Source organism: Salvelinus alpinus, chromosome 9 (genome assembly GCF_045679555.1).
Source record: "Salvelinus alpinus chromosome 9, SLU_Salpinus.1, whole genome shotgun sequence".
In the NCBI taxonomy this organism is placed as follows: domain Eukaryota; kingdom Metazoa; phylum Chordata; class Actinopteri; order Salmoniformes; family Salmonidae; genus Salvelinus; species Salvelinus alpinus.
Window position 1 is genome coordinate 81,794,194 of NC_092094.1, and position 19,833 is coordinate 81,814,026.

At 44.6% G+C, this 19,833-nt stretch overlaps 1 protein-coding gene across 1 annotated transcript in view; it reads left to right on the plus strand.

The window, feature by feature from the left end:
- Window positions 1-19,833, plus strand: part of LOC139530792 (pleckstrin homology domain-containing family G member 3-like) — a 46,501-nt gene extending 26,668 nt beyond the window's left edge. Inside the window, exons 3-19 of the mRNA XM_071327490.1 lie at window positions 3,069-3,568; window positions 6,567-6,667; window positions 9,043-9,112; window positions 9,225-9,271; window positions 9,388-9,538; window positions 9,793-9,924; window positions 10,664-10,846; window positions 10,951-11,043; window positions 11,135-11,221; window positions 11,334-11,367; window positions 11,629-11,736; window positions 11,996-12,028; window positions 12,760-12,770; window positions 13,198-13,527; window positions 14,460-14,570; window positions 16,463-17,951; window positions 18,071-19,833. Coding sequence (XP_071183591.1) covers window positions 3,069-3,568; window positions 6,567-6,667; window positions 9,043-9,112; window positions 9,225-9,271; window positions 9,388-9,538; window positions 9,793-9,924; window positions 10,664-10,846; window positions 10,951-11,043; window positions 11,135-11,221; window positions 11,334-11,367; window positions 11,629-11,736; window positions 11,996-12,028; window positions 12,760-12,770; window positions 13,198-13,527; window positions 14,460-14,570; window positions 16,463-17,951; window positions 18,071-18,894 — 4,304 coding nt within the window. The 3' untranslated portion in view covers window positions 18,895-19,833. The remainder of the gene's footprint in view (window positions 1-3,068; window positions 3,569-6,566; window positions 6,668-9,042; window positions 9,113-9,224; window positions 9,272-9,387; window positions 9,539-9,792; window positions 9,925-10,663; window positions 10,847-10,950; window positions 11,044-11,134; window positions 11,222-11,333; window positions 11,368-11,628; window positions 11,737-11,995; window positions 12,029-12,759; window positions 12,771-13,197; window positions 13,528-14,459; window positions 14,571-16,462; window positions 17,952-18,070) is intronic.

A 19,833-nucleotide genomic window follows, 5' to 3' on the forward strand; every position in this document is an offset into this window, starting at 1 on the left:
CACAACTGTCCCAGAGTATGTTTGGAATATTTATTTCTCGCACAGGTCAATTGACCAATGGAATAAGTCAACTTTTGTACTATGGGGGATAGTAGATTGAAATAGGCTAGTGCTTTTGCTGTTCGTTAAGCCTACTCATCTTGTTGTGGACAGTTCTTCGAACATCTTCAATATGCACCTCGGAATTAAATAAGGACGCGCACAGTTGCGTGTCTGTCTTCACTTGTAGCCTACTTCAGAGTAGAGATGGATGCCTGTGAGAAGAACCCGATCAGGTGATGGGCATTAGCTCATAAGAATTGAGATATCTGAGCGAGATGTGAGAGGTTCTTCGGGACATGCAGCCGGAAGAAGGGAATTATTATGTTCTGCCCAAGGGCACAACGGCTACTGGCCGCAAAAGGCATGGCTTTTTTTTTTTTTTTTTTTGAGGGCATTACGGGCACACTAGGGGTATACCGTCGGGAAATTCGAGGCATTGTCAAGTTGTGTGCAGCCTATGCAAGAAACAAAGCAGAGCTCATGCCTTTCATGTGTCTTTTTTCAAATCATCATTAGTCGCGTCATGCAGCCTTAGAATGTATGGAAAATCTAAACATATAGCCCAATGTTTGTAACACAACTAAAGTTACATAAATAACTCTAAATTAATAGGAGTACCTATTTCTTTGTTAACCGCACTCCCTCAAATTGTTTGGAGAAAATATCCTTTCTATTTTAATCAGCTTTGTTCAATTGTATTCTTCATACTATAAAATAATGCCATGGAATTCTAAACAAATCTTATCTGCTTAATTATCTAGTGTAGCCCACAGTCATTTGGCATAGCCAGATCAGGACCTAACATAAGGACAACTCAGACTATTCTGTTCTTCTGAAGTAGACTACATTTTCTTCATATCATGTTTCTTTAGACCTGTCTAAATTAAATAATGGATTTATTGTGAAGGTGTAGGCTATATTACATGGCTTTATTAGACTTTTTCATATGTAGATGTTCTGAATGTCTGCATCAGTGGCTTGTAGGTTGTGTGTAGAAGCCAGGTGATGCAGTTATTTTGCTTGACAATCACCGGTTGACAATTTCATGACTGCCACAGCCCTAGGTGGTGCAGTTTACTGTTGCTGGCTTTCTCTCTTATCCCTGGTCCCGGTACTAATGCCCTAGACCTTCAGAATTTCCGGTTCCTACCTTCCCCATCTCTTACATCATTTTGATTATTTTATGGCCCATCTTACTGCCATGGCTTGTCATGATGTTGATGATCCTAATGTTGAGTCACCATTATTTAATAATTCTGTAAAGAAACGTACAGTGTAAAGATTTAATTAGCCTAGGACAGGTCATATCATTTGCGCTCCACTTGTAGAACTGAGTGGCTAGGAGACTCATTAGGGTTTGTTATTAGACCGGGAGATGTTTGGACTGTCATTACTCCTCCAGTCATGACAGTCTGGGCATTGACGTCAGCACAGTGGTGATAGGGAGGGAGAGCGGGAGGGAGGCCTTGGCGGCTGGCTCTTAGAGCAGGCGAGGTAGTCATTTTCCCAGCCCAAAGTAAATGGGGGAAAGGAGGAGCTTCTGTCTGAGTAGATACTACAGCAGAAACTCCTAGTGGTCTGAGTTCAACAGCCTACTGTACTATTACTCCCTGTAAGTAGTACTATTTCACGGTTTTGTAACTACTCTAAACAGCTTTTATGAAGTGGTCAAGGTCAACCCTTGTTTGCATGCTCATCCCCTGCTTCCTCTGAGACTTGGCTTGAGTCTGGTGTTGTAGACGAGCCCTGCGGTAGATTGTAGAGGCTGGCGTATAGCACAGAATGACTGCACCAGCATTCTAGGCCTGATGAGCTCACCCCTGATTCATGGAAACTTGAGGATGCCAGGAGGAGGAAGGCAGTGTGTAGAAACCTGTGTGTTTGCTCCTCACTCACTCCTACAGTGACAGTGTGATTCACCAGAGTTCACTGGTAACATCCAGCTGACTGTCTATATATAACCTATGTAGAGGGAGAGACACTTGTTTTGTTTCCTGTATATGTTGATTCCACAAATTTGACTTATGACCTCAAAGAGCTCTTCTTTCATCTCCAATACTTTCTAATCTTTTTTTTCTACATTTATTATACCTCAAAGGGGAAAGCTTCAGAAATGTTAAAGTATATCACTTTTGTGATCCCATCCTTACTATATAGAAAGGCCCTCCCTCAGTTCTGAAGTCATTGTGGTCATTGGTAACAGATCACATCTCCATTCAAATGGCCTGCTGCCCGCAGTGCCTAGTGACAGATTAATGTTATAAGATGTGGGATGTCTGCTAATGAAGCATATTTTATGACTGCCTTATCGATTTTATAAAGAATTTGTTAACACAGTTGACTCCATGAAATAAGACTGTATTAACGCCATCTCTCTGTCCTCATTTGGCAATATCCCTGGCCCAATCACTGCTGTGACCAATAAGGGGTTTGTTCTCCAGACGGCTCAGTTTATTGGTTTCAAGTTCAGTGGCAAGAATATCATATAGTTTTAAATGGTGTAAAATGCATTTTGACCTTTTACCTTCCAAATACTTTCTGAAATAAACCACAGTGACTTCATGTATTTGGGGAAAGTTTGTGGGGAACATTCCCAATCCGGACCGGAAGGATGTGAAACTGAATATGAATTTAAAAAAAATTGGTTTGAGAAGTAGCTCCATAAACAAGACTCTGGTTCCCACTCCCCTATTTTCTCCCGATCTGTTTTTCCTCCATTTTTTTCTAAGCCACTACCAGTCAGGGAGGGTGGAGGAAATGGCTGGGTTTTCCAGAGAATGTGGAGCGCTGTAACTGGGGCAAGTCGGTAATGATTTGAGAAATCCCCTTCACAGTAAAGCACTCATCCTCAGGCTGGAAGGCTGGACACTGGGTTCATAATGTCATGGATCATTAATCACTCATCTGAGTACAGTATTTGATTCAATGGATCTAAAATGTATTGTAAGGTCCCGATAACAATCTTGTTGATCTATTTTCTGCCCATGAACCCTGCATATAACTCACCTTTTTCTCTTCTCTATCAGAATCTCCTCGGTTGTACTCTGCCGTCTCCGTCAGTGGTTGTCATGAGCGACCAGACGGCTACAGCCAGCTGTGTGCTGACCCTTCGGAGGGAGAGGCTAAGCGTCCAGTGAGCCTGGTGTCCACTCTGTCCTCTGGCTCCTCCAGGGACAGCCACAGCCTCTACGGCAGTACCACGGCCCTCCCCTCCACACCACCTCCCCCCAGTAGAGAGGACATTGACCTGGAGCTCAGCCCTGCAAAGGGAGCCAGGGAGCAGCCACAGGCCCAGCTGCAGGGCCTCTACCAGGGGGGGACCAGAGATCAGTGGCGGAGCCACAGTCAAAACAGGTCCCAGTCCAACACCTCCAACAGGAGAGCTTTTGCACCTCCGACCCCAACCTCACCCTTTGCCACTGAAGCCATGGCGCCCAACCCAAAGCTCAGCTACGTGGACCGTGTGGTCATGGAGATCATTGAGACGGAGCGCATGTATGTTAGGGACCTTCGCAGCATCGTGGAGGTGAGTCGCCTTGAGCGTCCATTCAGTTCTAGTTAATAGGACTGAGGCTTGACCTGAATCTATGCAATAGTGTTTTCACTATAGGCCATATGATATAGTGGAAGTTAATAGGTATTTCAGAGTGTTTCTCTTGGAATGGTATGTAGCAATGACTTAATGTCTGTACCTCCCTAATATGGAGCTGATTTACTGGAGTTAGCCAGAGACTAAGGAATGGGAGAGCAAATAAGGTTCTCCATTTTCCAAGTGACTGCTTGCCTTGTAGCCACATGTGTCTGGTACCTATAAAATCTTCTAGGGTTGATTGTTTTACCAGGATGTAGTTTTATTTCCTGGTGAAACAGTTCCCTGTGTATTTTGTAACTGGCATTTTCAGTGGTGGAAAAAGTACCCAATTGTCATACTAAAAGTAAAGATACCTTAATAAAAAAATTACTGAAGTGAAAGTCACCCAGTAAAATACTACTTGAGTAAAAGTTTTAAAGTATTTGATTTTAAAAATCCTTAACTATCAAAAGTAAATGTAATTGCAAAAATATATTTAAGTATCAAAAGTAAAAGTGTACATTTCGAACCGCTTATATTAAGCAAACCAGACGGCACAATTTTCTTGTTTTTTTAATTTACGGATAGCCAGGGGCACACTAACATGCAGAGATTATTTACAAACAAAGCATTTTTGTTTATTGAGTATTGGTGATCTCTTGATAAGTGTGTGAATTGGACCATTTTCCTGTCCTGCTAATTATTCAAAATGTATGAAGTACATTATTTTCTTTAGGAATATAGTGAAGTAAAAGTTGTCAAACACAAGTTAAGTACAGATACCCCAAAAAATGACACTTAAGTAAGAATACTTTAAAGTACTACTTAAGTGCTTTGCACCACTGCATTTTCATAATTGGATAGAAAATACCATGTAGCCTGTAAAACCAGCGGATTAGGATTCTAACTGACCTCTTATCATGGCTGCTGGCTTTGTAGTCTGAAAACAACTGCCAACTGTGCAGATCAGCCTCACCTATTGGCCCCTTCAGGTTGGGGTATTTCTCCTCTTTGGATTAGTACTGACCAGAGGGATGGTGGCTTGAGAGCCCTGTAGCATACAGGTTATAATGTCTTAAACACATGACGCAGACAGGTCAGAGGTAGTGTGTTACTGGCTCTCTTCACCTTGTCTCTGTGTGGCTGACTGCTGCTGGCGCCTGGCCTAGGAGGTGTTGGAGGGTGATATGCTCTGACTGAGCCCTTGCAGCAGTAGCCAGAGTAATCACGCAGTCCTGCTCCTGACAAACACTCCCACACTGCCTCAGGACTTCCAACTAGCCCTGCCTAGCTGCCTGCTTCATTGCAACCTAAACTAGGATACGGAGCTTTCCGGCCCCTTACAGGCAACAGCCAACAAAAACACAGCCATCACAATGCCAACTGAAGAAACATAGCAGAGTAGCAACTGTTTTTTCCCCCCCACATACTGTTGTGGTGGGGGAAACTCTTTGAACAATCCCAAATCTAAATTCAACATTTCAATGACTTGCTCTGCAGTGGCATCTTGTCGTGCACATTTCAGTACCAGGATCTCCTTTTCCAGGATGTGAAGCTTGGCATTTCAGTGACCATATTTGATGCATCTTATTGTCCTGCTACTGTCGCTTATGATGTCGACACTACACCCGGGAAGCTGTTAGTTTATCTGCCGGAGAGCAGACACTATCCAGGAACATGCCTCTCCACACCACCTACTGTGTGCCACATCTGGGGAAAGCAGAAACCTCCTTATCTCAGCTCTTAGAACAGTTGTGTGACACAGGTGGAATCGGATCTCCACTTCCACCTCAACAGATATGCTGAGGGTCAAAATCTCTCTGTTTGGAGTACTGCTAGCATCCATAGTCTTCCTCCCATCATTTCTCACTAGGTCATCTCTATTTCATTACATGTGCCACTTATGACTGCCCAGATGTCACTCTAAATGCCTATTCCCCTCCCTCCAGGGTGCACTACCCTTTTATGGGTCACCCACCCATAACCACAAGCCTAGACCTAACGTTGTTCTGACAGCAGGCTGTACATATGTTCGCAGGCTGTGTGTGTGGTCAGTAGGGGACCTCTTGAGGCCTCGGTGTGGCTGGTGTTAGTGGTGCTCAAGACTGGGACTGTGAGACGCCCTGCTGAAAGCCAGTTGGCATTGCTGTCACTGGACGGGAATGCTTCCACTATGAAATGGTTTAGTTCAGTGTGTGGTGAGAAGGGATGACTACTTCACCCTGCACTGACGGGGCTCGGGTTCTGTGTGTGCACGCACACGTGTGTTTGCGTATACGAACAATCGAACACTATGTTTGTGATTTTTCTTCTGTGAGTGCGTGTCTGCTTGCAAGACAGTTGAGTTATGTAGTTGTCTGTATTTGGTGTGTTTCTATAAGGAACACCAGTGTGTAATTGTGTGAGAGGAGAAGCATCAGCCATTCCTAGCATATACTCTATGACTAATGTGCCTCTGTTTCAGTTATATTAATATCTACTCCAGAGTAGTCCTGCAGCCAGATGGGAGAGGGGCCATGGGAGGAGAACACTGTGTGCTGGTCTGATGGACTGGGTTTTACAGAACTACTGCCAGAGGGTCAAACTACCCTCCAGTAACAAGGAATAAATCCTTAAAAGGACCATTGAAACATTACATCAGAACCACTTGGATTTGAACACATTGATCCTGAGTCATACAGTGTTGTTGTAATGGACAGCAGATGGGCATCATCCTATGTGGTCTTTTTTAGCCTGGTCATAAAAAGTGCAAACAGGATGTGCAATAAACTGAAACATTGAAGCCAACAGCAGGCGCATGTTACATTTTCTCTACACAAGCTCCCTCTACTGGAAATAATCTGAAATTGCAGTTTAGACTGAAAATATACACAGCGCACACAAACACAAAGGATATTTGGTTTTTCATAGGGCAAATTGAACCTGCAGTATAACCACAGTCTTGTTTATTTAGGATTACCTGTCTCACATCATAGACATGGACAACCTTCCCATTCAACCAGACCAGGTTTCTTCATTGTTTGGGAATATAGAGGACATCTATGAGTTTAACAGGTAAGCCTCAGACACCTGTCTGTCAACGCCCCGTGTTCCCCCAAAATGACAAGGCAAATGAACTGCAACTGTAACTGCATGTATGCGTTTTCTTTTTACAGACCGTCTACACAAAAACAACTTGGTACACGTTTAACACTCATTACACTCAACTTGGAGCATACATTGGGAAGACATTGCCATTTTAGTGAAATGCTGTTTTGACAGAGATGGATTCAAAGGCTTCCTGGCAAGAGCTCTGTTTTTATGACTGTGTTGGAGAGTTTGACCTCAAAACAGATTTAGACCAATAGAGAAAAAGATGGCTAACCAACACCAAACACACAGATTGGCCCAGAACACAGCAGATTGGGATCAGTTACGCATTAGACAAATTACATTATGGCTGTATGTGTCCACTCTGCTGCAGATGTTATCAGGACCATCACCCACTCTGTGCACCCGATAGGATCATCCAAACAACAACATATGTTGTCTATGTAAACGTATCATGTCAGCATATGCTCACTAAGCCTCATGCCTAAAGAGAAGAGCCACAAACATCCCTATGCTCTGTCAGGTTCCTCCCCACACGCTTCCCAATCATAGTGTAATGCCATAGAAACCAAATGGTGAAAAAAAAGGTTCCGATGCCTTTTCTAATGCAATTTCTACCAGCGTAGACTTGTAAAATAGACGTTTTGATTAGTGTTTGTTGTTTCATCTACAGCAGGGGGAGTTTTCATATACGTCCCCCTGACTCTCCTACAGAATCAATATACAATGTGTTTACACTGGAGTGGGAAGTTTGCTTTTGTATTAGAGTCCTTTAGAAAGTAAATGAAGTGTGTCTGTTAGAATGGATTATTAGGATGTTGTCTGATCGAGACACTGCACACTATGCATCATCTCGGCTAAACGCTGTGACTGAGTCGTGCCAATTAGCAGGAAGTGCCCAGGGGGAGCAAATTACTGATGTGCAAGAGGCAAGCGTACTTCTAAAGCACTGGTTTGAAAACATGTGCAACACTGATGCACTCTCCCAAGGTGATTGAGGACAGATTCATTCAAGCAGAAACTGTACGAACCTCTGCATAGACATGGAATGGCATTCTGTTATCTGTATTGTATTGGAGACTGACGGTCTCATGCAGACACTTCATTGTCATACACAGGGTTTTCAGACGGTCCTAGACTTGTCATTCAGTTTAGAGATGTGTGTGACTAACTAGTGACTGTCTCTGGGTCATGTTGTGATTTTAAAGTTCCCACTACAGTACTGGTCTGACCCACAGTGACACACTGCACCCGTTTCAGGGTCAGGTCACCACACTACTCTGCTTGTACCCCTGAAACAGACCATCTTTCCCTGCCACTAGAAGCCACATAATGGCTTGATGAAAGAATGACTTGGAACATTTTAATGAACATTATCTTTAGGCAAAAATAAACCTCAAACAAAAAAGCACAAAGACATTACATTGTACTCAGAGCATACTGTGACACATTGGTATGTTTTACCTTTATTATTTGGTTCAGCCCATGCAGCTGAATGCTGTTAATGTTAGATGTTCTTTGATTGGGCATGTGTGTGGCCAGTGACCACGTAAAACACCTTTTTGTGGTGATGTTGTGTTGTTTTTGTACTCCTTTATGTTTTGCAGTGGTGACCCCTCTCTCCTTGTGTCCACTCTGGTGTGGGGAGACCTGACTCTCTGGAGTCTATGGAAAGAATGAGGTTAACCAGAACAAACACATTCAGCCATGCATATTCTATTCAGTTGGGTATCGCCACAGGCAAAACATAAACACGTTACCTGACATAGTACCTGAATGTACAGGTAACTGCCAAAATAGAGGAAACGCCAACATAAAGTGTCTTAATAGGACGTTGGCCAGAGCAGCTTCAGTGCACATAGGCATATATTCTACAAGTGTCTGGAACTCTATTGGAGGGATGCGACACATTCTTCCAGAATAAATTCCATAATTTGGTGTTTTGTTGATGGTGGTGGAAAACGGAGTCTCAGGCGACGCTCCAGAATCTCCCATAAATGTTCAATTGAGTTGAGATCTGGTGACTGAGACGGCCGTGGCATATGGTTTACCTCGTTTTCAGGCTCATCAAATCATTCAGTGACCACTCGTGCCCTGTGGATGGGGGCATTATCATCCTGGGGGCTACCATGATGGGTTGTTAATTGCTTAACTCAGAAACTACACCTGTGTGGAAGCAGCTGCTTTCAATATACTTTGTATCCTTCATTTATTGTTTCAAATATTTTGGCCGTTATCTGTAGTTTACACTGAATTCCTCTTCTTGATGTCTCTGACAAGACCTCAGATGTCTGTATAGTTGATGCTGTGCATGTCTGTATGTCGTTCTTCCTCCACAGTGAGCTGCTGCAGTCTCTGGACATGTGTGAAAATGACCCTGTGGCTGTGGCCAGATGCTTCGTAGATAAGGTAAGTGGAGGCCACACAGACAGACTGAATTGAACCTATCATCAGGAAGCTGGACAAGCTAGTGTTATTGATCTGATTTTGGGTTCTTCCTACATTTATTTTTATTTTATAGAGTGATGATTTTGAGATCTACACGCAGTACTGCACAAACTATCCCAAGTAAGTAGAAGGAATCATTTATGGTTTTCTGGAACCTTTGGGTGGTACTATGGACATTTTAAAATAAAAATGATAGTCATCTGTACGATCCATTGGCCTGTTTTTTTTTCTTCTAGCTCTGTGGGTGCACTGACAGACTGCATGAGGAGTAAGACCCTGGCCAAGTTCTTCAGCGATCGCCAGGCCTCTCTCAAGCGTTCTCTCCCCCTGGGGTCCTACCTGCTCAAACCTGTCCAGAGGATCCTCAAATACCACCTGCTTCTGCAGGTACATTGGTCCTCACTACCTACTACCTTTACTACGGGTAGAGATGGTCTAAGAAAACTATATAGAATTGTCCTTGTGCGATTGCAGGTTGATTGTGGGGTCCTTTGATAGAAGGGCAAAAAGTAATGCATTCAACCTTTAACCTAGCAAGAAGATGGCAAAGCATTGTATTGCATATTACAACAACACAATCAACCCCACTCCAGAGGTCTTGACTCTTCATGCTGTTTGCTCTCTTTCTCTCTCGCTGAAAGGAGATTGCTAAGCACTTTGACCCTGATGAGGAGGGCTATGAGGTGGTACAGGAGGCCATCGACACCATGACCGGGGTGGCCTGGTACATCAATGACATGAAGAGGAAACACGAGCACTCTGTCAGGCTGCAGGTCAGTATGGCTACTCAGGGTGGGGTGAAGGGAATCTGACCCACCCCTTTTCACTATTATGATATACTGTACCTGCATCATTGTGTAGTGCCGCAATGACATCTAATTGAGGTCATTTTCTGGTGGCTATGTTTCTCTAGGTTTTTATATCAGATAATGAAGTGTATGCTGTTTCACTGTGTTGCTGGAGGTCTTGTTGATAAGGCATTATGTTAGTCACCCAGCCTCCTAAACTGTTCCAGGTTGCTGTCCCACAGTAACTCCCTGGCTGAGTTTAATGTACTCTGTGTATGGAGAGAGGCCATTCACATTTTGATTTCATTGCAAAGTATTTGTTCCAATAAAGCAATAAACCTCTAACTTCCACCACCAACCTTAAAACATAGTCTAAAGCCTAAATCTTTAGAAAGAAATTGGCCTTGTAGGGACCCAATAAATCAACTCCTAAACACTAGGCCCCTCGGGATAACAGAACCACCAGGTTCTACAGGGTCACCTTGTCTGCTGCGTTAGGGTTTTGTTTTAATTCCTGCTTTTAATTGGATGGCTAGTTCACTGCCCATGGTTTCCCTTGCCTAAATGTGTTTTTTAATGTTACAACTAAAAAAAACAGTTCTCTACGCTGACTTTGCACCCCTTGTGCATGCGTTCATGTACAGTTTTGCCAGTGTAGTGTACCCGACCAATGTTTAGGAGACCTAGATACAATCACCGCTCATATAGGAGTGTGTGTGTGCAGGAGATCCAGTCTCTCCTGATCAACTGGAAGGGCCCTGACCTCACTACATTTGGAGAGCTGGTCCTGGAGGGAACTTTCCAGGTACAACGTGCCAAGAATACCAGGATGCTGTTCCTCTTCGACAAGATGCTCCTCATCAGCAAGAAGAGAGGAGAGCACTACGTCTACAAGACCCACATCTCGGTACGGAGCAGGCACAGTCGACCAGTCTAACCCGAATGGCATGGGCTTGCTTTGTCAGGTTGGTTTAACATTTGTGTAATGTTTCTGTATGTGTTTGGTTTCAGTGCTCAACTCTGATGCTGCTTGACAGTGCCAAGGACCCCCTGCACTTCAGTGTGATCCACTTCAAGCATCCCAAGCAGCCTCACACTGTGCAGGTGAGTTTGGCTCTACCACTACATCATACGCCTGTCCTCTCTTGTAATAGTTCTCCAAGAGCTCATTATAATTGACAAGTGTCTATTTCAGGCCAAGACTGTAGAGGAGAAGCGCCTCTGGGCTCATCATATCAAGAGGCTGATTCTAGAGAACCACCACACCATCGTCCCACAGAAGGTAAACCTAACAGCAGGGATTCATCTCCACTTCTTTCAAGTATCCTACAGTCTTGCACCATCCACTCACATCAACTTATTACTAATGCTTTCTTCTGATTTCTGTCTTACAGGCAAAAGAGGCCATCCTGGAAAAGGATTCTCTCAGTGAGTATTCCAGATAAATGAATAGGGTTGCTATTAATAAAAGGTAGAGGCACTAACCATATCTCTGGCTGCAGCTGTTACCAAAGCAACATAAAATGCCATCATTGAGTGCAAGAAGATCAACTCATTTACTGGAAATATATTAGCTTCTTTGTAAACCTTTTGGAACAATTATAAACTGTTGTGTCCCCTGTAGATGAGTAGAGAATGATTGCTTTGACTGGCTTGGTAGTGAGTGAGTAGTAGTGATGCTGTGTGCAGACCCAGGATCAGGGAGGTACCGTTACAGCCCAGAGAGGCTGAAGAAGGCTGTATCCTGCCAGGCTGAAGACTTCCCTGCAGAAGGACGGCACGGACGCAGGAGATCAGGTAATATAGTTCCCCTGCACATAGTAAAACAATGTTTTTGTTTTATGAAAACAACACTAAAGCCATCTCATCAGTCTCGATTAGTTACTTACCCACAGTCCTACGATTTTGAGGTAAAAAAAAAAAACGTTTTAAAGAGACTCCTTGGTTAGACGTTTGGTTTTGTCTTAAAAGCTCATTGTTTGTCTGAGAGTACAGTATATTTGCCACAAATATGTTCACTATGCTTCGACCATGTCTTTTTTTCTTTTTTATTTAGAACCAGCGAAACAGATTGTGAGGACAACCAAAGGTATTAAAGGCAACAATTGTTATTCATAATAATTATCTTAAACAGCCTGTTGGAGGTCTTTGTCGTTCATTATCATGATGAGATTTGAACATTGATACCAGACAGACAGCTGCTTATTACACTGGAGCCACTGCTGCTATGATTCAGGTTCTCTGTCGCTCGTACCAAGTCTCTGTATTCACCCCATACTTTCATTCTGCCCTAGATGACCCCTGGACAGCCAGATCAAAAGGCCAGCCACCCCACTCCACTCTCTCACCCCCACACACCCCTCTGCCCTAGCTCACACATAATGATGTAAATTATGGGCCATATTACTGAAAGGCTTTGTCATGCTCAAGCTCTTTTCAATAGTCAAATTCAGTCCTGGCTTTAGATCTGTTGCTCGGGCTGCTCTCATGCATTTTAATTATCCAGTAATGAAAGGACTAAACTAAGTACCTCTGTCTTGTCTCTTTGGAGTCTTTACGCCCTCTCAAATCAATTTAGCTACAAACCTAATGAAGTTATTTTCTTGTTCTTTATCCTCCTCGGTCAGAGTGGACTGTCCTGGTGAATTGCATCATTTCTGAGTCTCTGAAAGGAGGCATTTCTCATTCAGTTTATCCAATTAACTTGCTCAGATATTATTACAGTATGTTATATAAATGGAGTTTGTTGTGTTGGCAATATTGTTGACATTCTCCTTTTTTAAATTTGTCTCCTCTTCATTATCTACTCCTGACTTGCAGCCATTCTGAAGGTAAGCTTCCCTATGATGAAAGTACAATTTCCCCTGCCATGTTTTGTCTCCTCTGTGCAGAAAAAGAGAAATCAGTTGACTCTGTTCAATGTGTCTAGTGAGATAATGTTGTTTGACCCTGACTCAGCAGGGTCAAACAATTTCCATTCCATTTAGAGAGAAATTAACCAAAAGAGAGGAACTGCTACTCTAAGCCCTATTGGGCTAAACTGTGGTAGTTAAAGGTTTCTGTCTCAGGGTTTTCAGTGATGTAATGTGTTCACAGCGTGGAATGGACATCATGCTGACTTGGACACGTTGTGCCTTCATATCTCACACTATACTAGAGCAGTCACAGTGATGCCATCATTTTAAAAACATTGCATTCAAAACACGTCTATGCTGGCCTCGCAGTAACAACTCAACTCTCTGTGACTTCACACTACAGCATGCGGACAGTGAAGGTGCTCTGCTGGGGGACAGGCGTTCCCTGCAACCCTCTGCTAGTGTCGGTATGCTGGGCTCCAGTCTTGGCAAGCCCAAGGCTGAGAGGCCTAGTGTACAGGAGGACCTAAGTCCCAGTGATGGTGAGGACCCTAGGCCAGGGTCCCCGCCCCTCCAGAGGGGCACTGAGCAGGAGGAGGAGAAGGGGGAGATTAACATGGATGATATTCTGATGGAGGACGACCAGGTAGCCGACTTTGCCAGCTCTATGCTGGCAGCCATCTCCTGCTGGCACTATAGGGCCAGGGCTTTGCTTTCCGCTCGGTTCACAACGGTGAGGCTCACTGCCACCAAGGGGTTTCCTATTTCCTCTGCCATTTCATTGGCTTGCCAATCAACAATCTCCCTCTCTCTGTTTACCTCGACCTTGATGTAATTCACTAACACCCAGCTACCATTTGCCATACTCATGGAATGCTTCTGGTTTGCAAACTCACACAATAATAACAGCATGTACTAAACCTTCCAGGAATGGTAACAATCAGTAGCATGAAGATCTGGTCACTGGTGATCAGATTTATGATTAATCACGTCTTCATTTAATGTTGGTGAAAGGTGATGGTATTATGCACTTTATAAGTATAGATTTTCTGTGTTCAAGTCATTAAAAGGCTTCGTATGTTCCCGAATTTGAGGGGGGGGGGGGGGTTAAGTGAAGGATTAACACGCATACTACCATGCTTTTCTCTCTTATGTTGCGGGGAGTTAGACCCAAAATCAACATTGTAGAAATGACAAATTTAGAGGTTAGCAATTAGCCTTGTGCGTAGTTGGCGGTTGCATTTGCATTGAGTCAATGGATCCACAGAGCTGATGTATGACTTCAAAGGTGAATTTGCCTGTCAAATCGGGGAGTCAGGATAATAGGTGCTTTGGTCTTTGGCAATCACATTAGTTAAAAGGTTTCTCTTTTGATTATTCCGAAACCACAGAGGAGGTTTTTAAAGGTTAATTGCTCTAATGGGATTAAAATGGCCTGAACTTTGAATATCTGTAATATGAATGGCAGCTGTCTATATAATGTATGTACTGTCACACAGGTGCTTTACAACCCCATGCTAATCATTATTGTGACTGTCTAGAACCAGAGTATATAGCAATGTGATACTCCAATGTATGGTTTTTGGCCATGGTACCCCTGTGTAAGGCACGGTGTTCAACCTAAATGTCCTGCAGTCCCCTTCATATTGTGTTCTGCTGTCCCAGGATGAAGAACACTGTGAGGTTGTAGATGAGAAGAGACCAATGGGGGCGAGGATGGATACATTAACCCAGGAGATCAGTGAAATGGCTACAGTGGAGGCCTTCACTGACCAGGTATGCAGAGTTTGGACTGGCTGGGTCAAAGTTAAATGATTTAATATTTTGAGGGGGATGGGAATTTTGAAAATATCCAGCAAGGAAGACTGGTAGTTGGTCCAAAAGATGAGCACTGTTCCGTTCAGATAATCCTCTTGGCATCTTAATAGGCTACAACCAGCGGGCATAGCTGCGGGAAGTAGGGGTGCTGCAGGACCCACTGAACGTAGTGCACTGGTGAGCCATTCGATCTAACAGATCCAGGGAATGTGTAACGGATGTGAAATGGCTAGCTAGTTAGCGGGTACGCGCTAATAGCATTTCAATCGGTTACGTCACTTGTCTGAGACCTGAAGTTGGGTTTCCCCTTGCTCTGCAAGGGCCGCGGCTTTTGTGGAGCGATGGGTAACGACGCTTCGTGGGCAACTGTTGTTGACGTGTGCAGAGGGTCCCTGGTTCGCGCCCGTGTCGGGGCGAGGGGACGGTTTAAAGTTATACTGTTACAAATGCATGATATTTTGTATGTGCAACCTGTCAAAATAAGATGAGGAATGATCTGAATACTGTTTGGCTCTTTAGAAATTCATTTGCCGACCATCTTCGTGCATAGGCCTACTGGCATATTGTTCACCACCTGGGGAAGTGGAAACTCAAAACACTTAGCTAGATATGATCTTATTGCTAGATAGCTATGTAGGCTAATCGATTAACCTATCAGTAAATGTAGGCCGATGCCCTACAAAACCTTTCCAGTGCTAGGTCAAGGCTACTTGATGTAGGCCTATTCAAGCAAATGGCGCGCTCCGCTCCACAGGCATCAAAACCATACTACATAGACTAGCCTACTCCGATTGTAAAGTGGTTCCATGAACTCATTGAATTAAATTGTATACTCACAGAAAGCTGTGACTCCTCCTCATCCTCTCTATAACTAGAACAACAGTAATGTAACATAATTACATTTTGAGCAACGGTCAGATGCGCTTAGAATGCATCTCTCCCTCTGTGCGCACAGTGGGGAGATGGGGTGGTTCGCTCACACATCAGCTGACAGCTAATGAAACAGGGACAGGCACATACTATCATAGCAGGAATCAATATAATGCATATGCTTTTACTGTTGAGCAAATTTTGGTTTTAGAACAACAAAAATTGCAGGTACATTGTGTAGCAAAATCACTGACTATTAGAACCCTAAATAAAATGGTTCGGTAAGAAGGCGGTGTCGGTAATTTTCGGGTTTATCATCCGAGCTCTTGGGGGTTGTGTATTTATGTCCTGTAAATGAGAACGTCCCCTCCTTCATGCTGTTGCCGCCTGTCATCTCTCACGGTGAGAAATGCAACATTTTGATATTGGGACGGGGAATATTTTTGATAGAACCTGCGTCTCCTGGGTGCTCTGTGGGACGGCTGGTTCCAAGCCGAGTGTGACAAGTTATTTTCATCCCTCCCTTATCTCCTTCTCGCAGCTCCCTGCTGCATTCCACTACACACACACACACACAATCACAGCCAGACGGCGGTTGGAAATTAGTCTGTTATAACTGCACACTAGAGTGAAATTGGTGTTTTCAACTTTTTTGAAATTGCTACATTTTAATGCTGAGTTCAGCAGGGGTGTATGGCATGGCCCGTGGCAATTGTATCTGAGGAATTAGTTGTAAAGCTAAAAATGGAATCAAAATGTCCCACTATCCATTATACTGTCCTTTGACAGAATATTAGACGATATGTGCTACTATCAGAGGTCGTGGCTGCTGTAACAGATTAGCCTGATCATTTAACTCGGTTCATTGGTCAAATGCCAGATAATGACTTCGGATTTTAACATCAGCACCTGATGGCTTATCATATACATATTGCCTTAACCATCCTGATGTTAATATAGACTCTGTCCTCCTTATCCAGGTGTATGTGAAGGAGGTGCTTCCTCAAAGCAGTGCTCCTAAGGTAGTGGTGATGGAAGAGAGTGACGAGAACCCACCCCTATACACAGAGCCTGATGCCTTGCCCACCCTGCTTCCCAGACAGCTTGAGACATCTCAGACACCGGAGCTTGAGAAGAGGAAAGAGGAAAGGTACAAAGAAGGAGAAGAGAAGGAGAGTGACTGCTCTGCCCACCAACAGGATGTGATTAACTCCTCATCAGCGACCAATGGAGAGTGTTCAGAGTTGGATGGGGCGGTGCGGACTGAGCCCAGCAGCATTCTACCTGCCTCTGTGTTGGACCAGGCCAGTGTAATTGCTGAGCATTTTGTCAGCAGCCTGTCCCGGAGAGGCAGCCTGGTGGTCTCAGAGGAGCTGCGTTCCCTGGGCTGCCCCTCACCTCAGCCGGGCAGCAGGAGCAGCAGCAACCCCTGTCTGAGCACCATGCTCCAGGAGAAGGCCCAGACTCTGGTCAACTCCACCCCAGAGCCCCCACTGCTCCTGGAGGCCAACACCTCAACGCCTGACCCTAGACCAGACCATCTCATGGAGGTGGAGCGCCAGTTCACTCTCTCCAAGCAAGACCGGATACTCATCCACAAGATCAGGAGGTACTACGAACATGCTGAGCACCAGGACGCCAGCTTCAGCATCACACGCAGGGAGAGCCTGTCCTATATCCCTGCAGGCCTGGTCAGACACCTGAGCCGGCAGCTTAACGGCAAGGACCAGGCGGTTCCAGGGCACCGGAGGAGCTCCCCGAACATCCGGCCCACCTTTTGGTCAGCTTTTGACCTTCCTGGCATAGAAAAGGAGCAGAGGACTAATAATACCCCTGTGCTGGAGCCACAGAGAGCTGCAGACCCAAAGCCCAGGTCCCAGAGTGTCAATGATGCTCCTGTTGGAGATGAGGAAGAGTTCTTCAGACCCTCCTCGGACATGGTCCAAGTGTGGCAAGAGATAGATGTCAATGGGACCTTTGAGGAACCCAAGGGTTCCAATGGTACAGAGGAAATTTTCCATCCCAGATCACATCTATCCCGGAAGGGGGGAACCAGCAGAGATAGCCCTGAAGCAGAGTACATCGAGCCCATGAGGATCCTGGAGGAGTCAGACACGGGCAGTGTCTCAAAGGAATCCCCAGTCCCATTACCTGTCATAATCACCCCAGACCCCTTCTCAGGGCATGAGTCCTGCCAGAATAAGATTCCCAAGTCCTGGGAGAGTGGCGGGGTCAGTAGCGCTCCCATCCCCAGTATAATCAGTCTGTGTTCAGAGGTAGATGAGGACCTGATCCTGCAGGACATGGAGAAGATGAAGAACAAGGTGTTCCAGCTGGCCCGCCAGTACAGCCAGCGCATCAAGAACAGCAGGCCTGTGGTGAGGCAGAGGAACAGGGAAGCTGAGAAACACCTTGCCCCCAAGAACCTGCCAGCTGTCTACAAGGAGAAGGTCCAAAAGAGAGACTGGGGTAAGCTTTTTTGTTTTGTTTTTTTGATCAGTTATGATTTGATGTGATGCTCTAATCTGTAAAACTGAAATTATAAAACCGCTGTCCCTTTTCTATACCCTGTTTTTCTGTGTATGCAGGTAGAGCTAACCTGATGCTGTCACTCAACTCTTATGAGCAAGTGGTCGTGCATGAGCTGAGGACCCCAAGCCCAGCCCCAAGCCTCAGTTCTGGGGCCAGCTCACAGGTCACGTCCCCTTGTCCCAACGGTCCTCCGAGCCCAGTGCAGACAGAGATTTTCCACTGGCCACATGTCCAGGAGCTGCGCTCTAAATACACTGACCCCAGGCTGGACCCAGGTTCCTCCCATGCCTCACCTGTCAGCCGTAGCTACTCCGTCCCTGAGAGGATGGAGAGTTGCACTGAGGGGTGCAGCACCTCATGGAGCCCTGCTGGCTATTCATCCAGCTGCAACGGCTCCACAGAAATGAACAGTGCCCTAACAGACTCCCTTGAGACTACGTCATCCATGGCCCACCGGGGTGTGGGCTCTGTGGGGAAGGCTAAGCCCCAGCCCCCGCTGTGTAGGTGGAACTCTTTGGATCACATGCTGGGAACACTGCCTCTACATGAACTGCAAAACCTCCAGGTGCCCACGAGGAGCTGTTGCGTGGCTGGTCAGACCACCCTGCCCAACGAGAACAAGGTAATTATAGTGGAGAGGGTTCCTGGCGCAAGGCCTGTGGAGACTGGAGGGAAGGAGAGTGTAGAGGAGGAAGGCGCTAAAGGAAAGGGCCAACTCAAAATCCTGAAAAGCCTCGACTACCAGTACTGTGCCAAAGGGTCTCCACTGACTTCAGGCAAAAATACTGAGGGTAGTCTGGTAAAAAACTTACGGGTGAAATTCCAGAACTTGGGTTCAACACATGAACACTTGAAAACTGTGAAGACCATGCCTATTTGATTGCATTCTGTATATCATGAAACAAGCCTTCTCTTACCTAAAACATGAAATTGACATTGATACATATGAATATTGTAATTTAGCCAGTAACTACTGCCACTGTTTTATGATTTCAATTTGGTGAAATAATTTTCTACTTCCTTTTTGTTGGTATTTTCTCACATCGGATACTGGTATGATATGTGGTTATGTAACTTCTGGTGTTATTGGGGATATTGAGCTATCAAGAGCACCCCATGGGAAATTGTGACTTTGTAAAATGTGTAAATACGTGTACATTTCTCTGGTTCTTACACCACCATGTAATGTGTATATGTAAAGAGAATGAGTATGTTTATATGGAAAAGGGTTTTGTTTTATGTTTGAGGGAAAAGAATGTTAGTGTTAGAGTGTAAATCTGTCCAGATTACCACTTTTCTTCTTTCTTTTGCTGTATCACTTAATCTTTTCTCCCACAATGCAATGGTCACCCTCCATTTGTGATTCAGTTGTGAGGGTCATAAGCAAGGAAATGGTGAAAAGAGGATTCGGGAAATGAACAATTAATATATAAAGGGGAGTAAATCTGGAAGGCTGTGCCACCATCTAAGTGATTACTGCAGATTTACAATCAAGACGGCGCCATTAGGACTTGCTCGTCCCTATTTGACCTTTGACCAAAGTGTTTTTCCCTTAGTTTTGTCATAATGGGAGAGAGATGGTCTGTGCTGTTTACTATTCAGCCCACTGTGCCACATTTAGCACCATCATTGTTTTCATACATCACTGGAACTGTTTTTCTGATTATTATATATTTCCTTTCTTGTTATTTATAAAATGATCCTCGTCTTCATACGAATATTGACCAATACAGTCGTAGACTTTTCCATTCCAGAAACTACACAGAATAATTTAATGCTTGAAATGGCATATTCTCAATAAAATCAGATATTAAACATA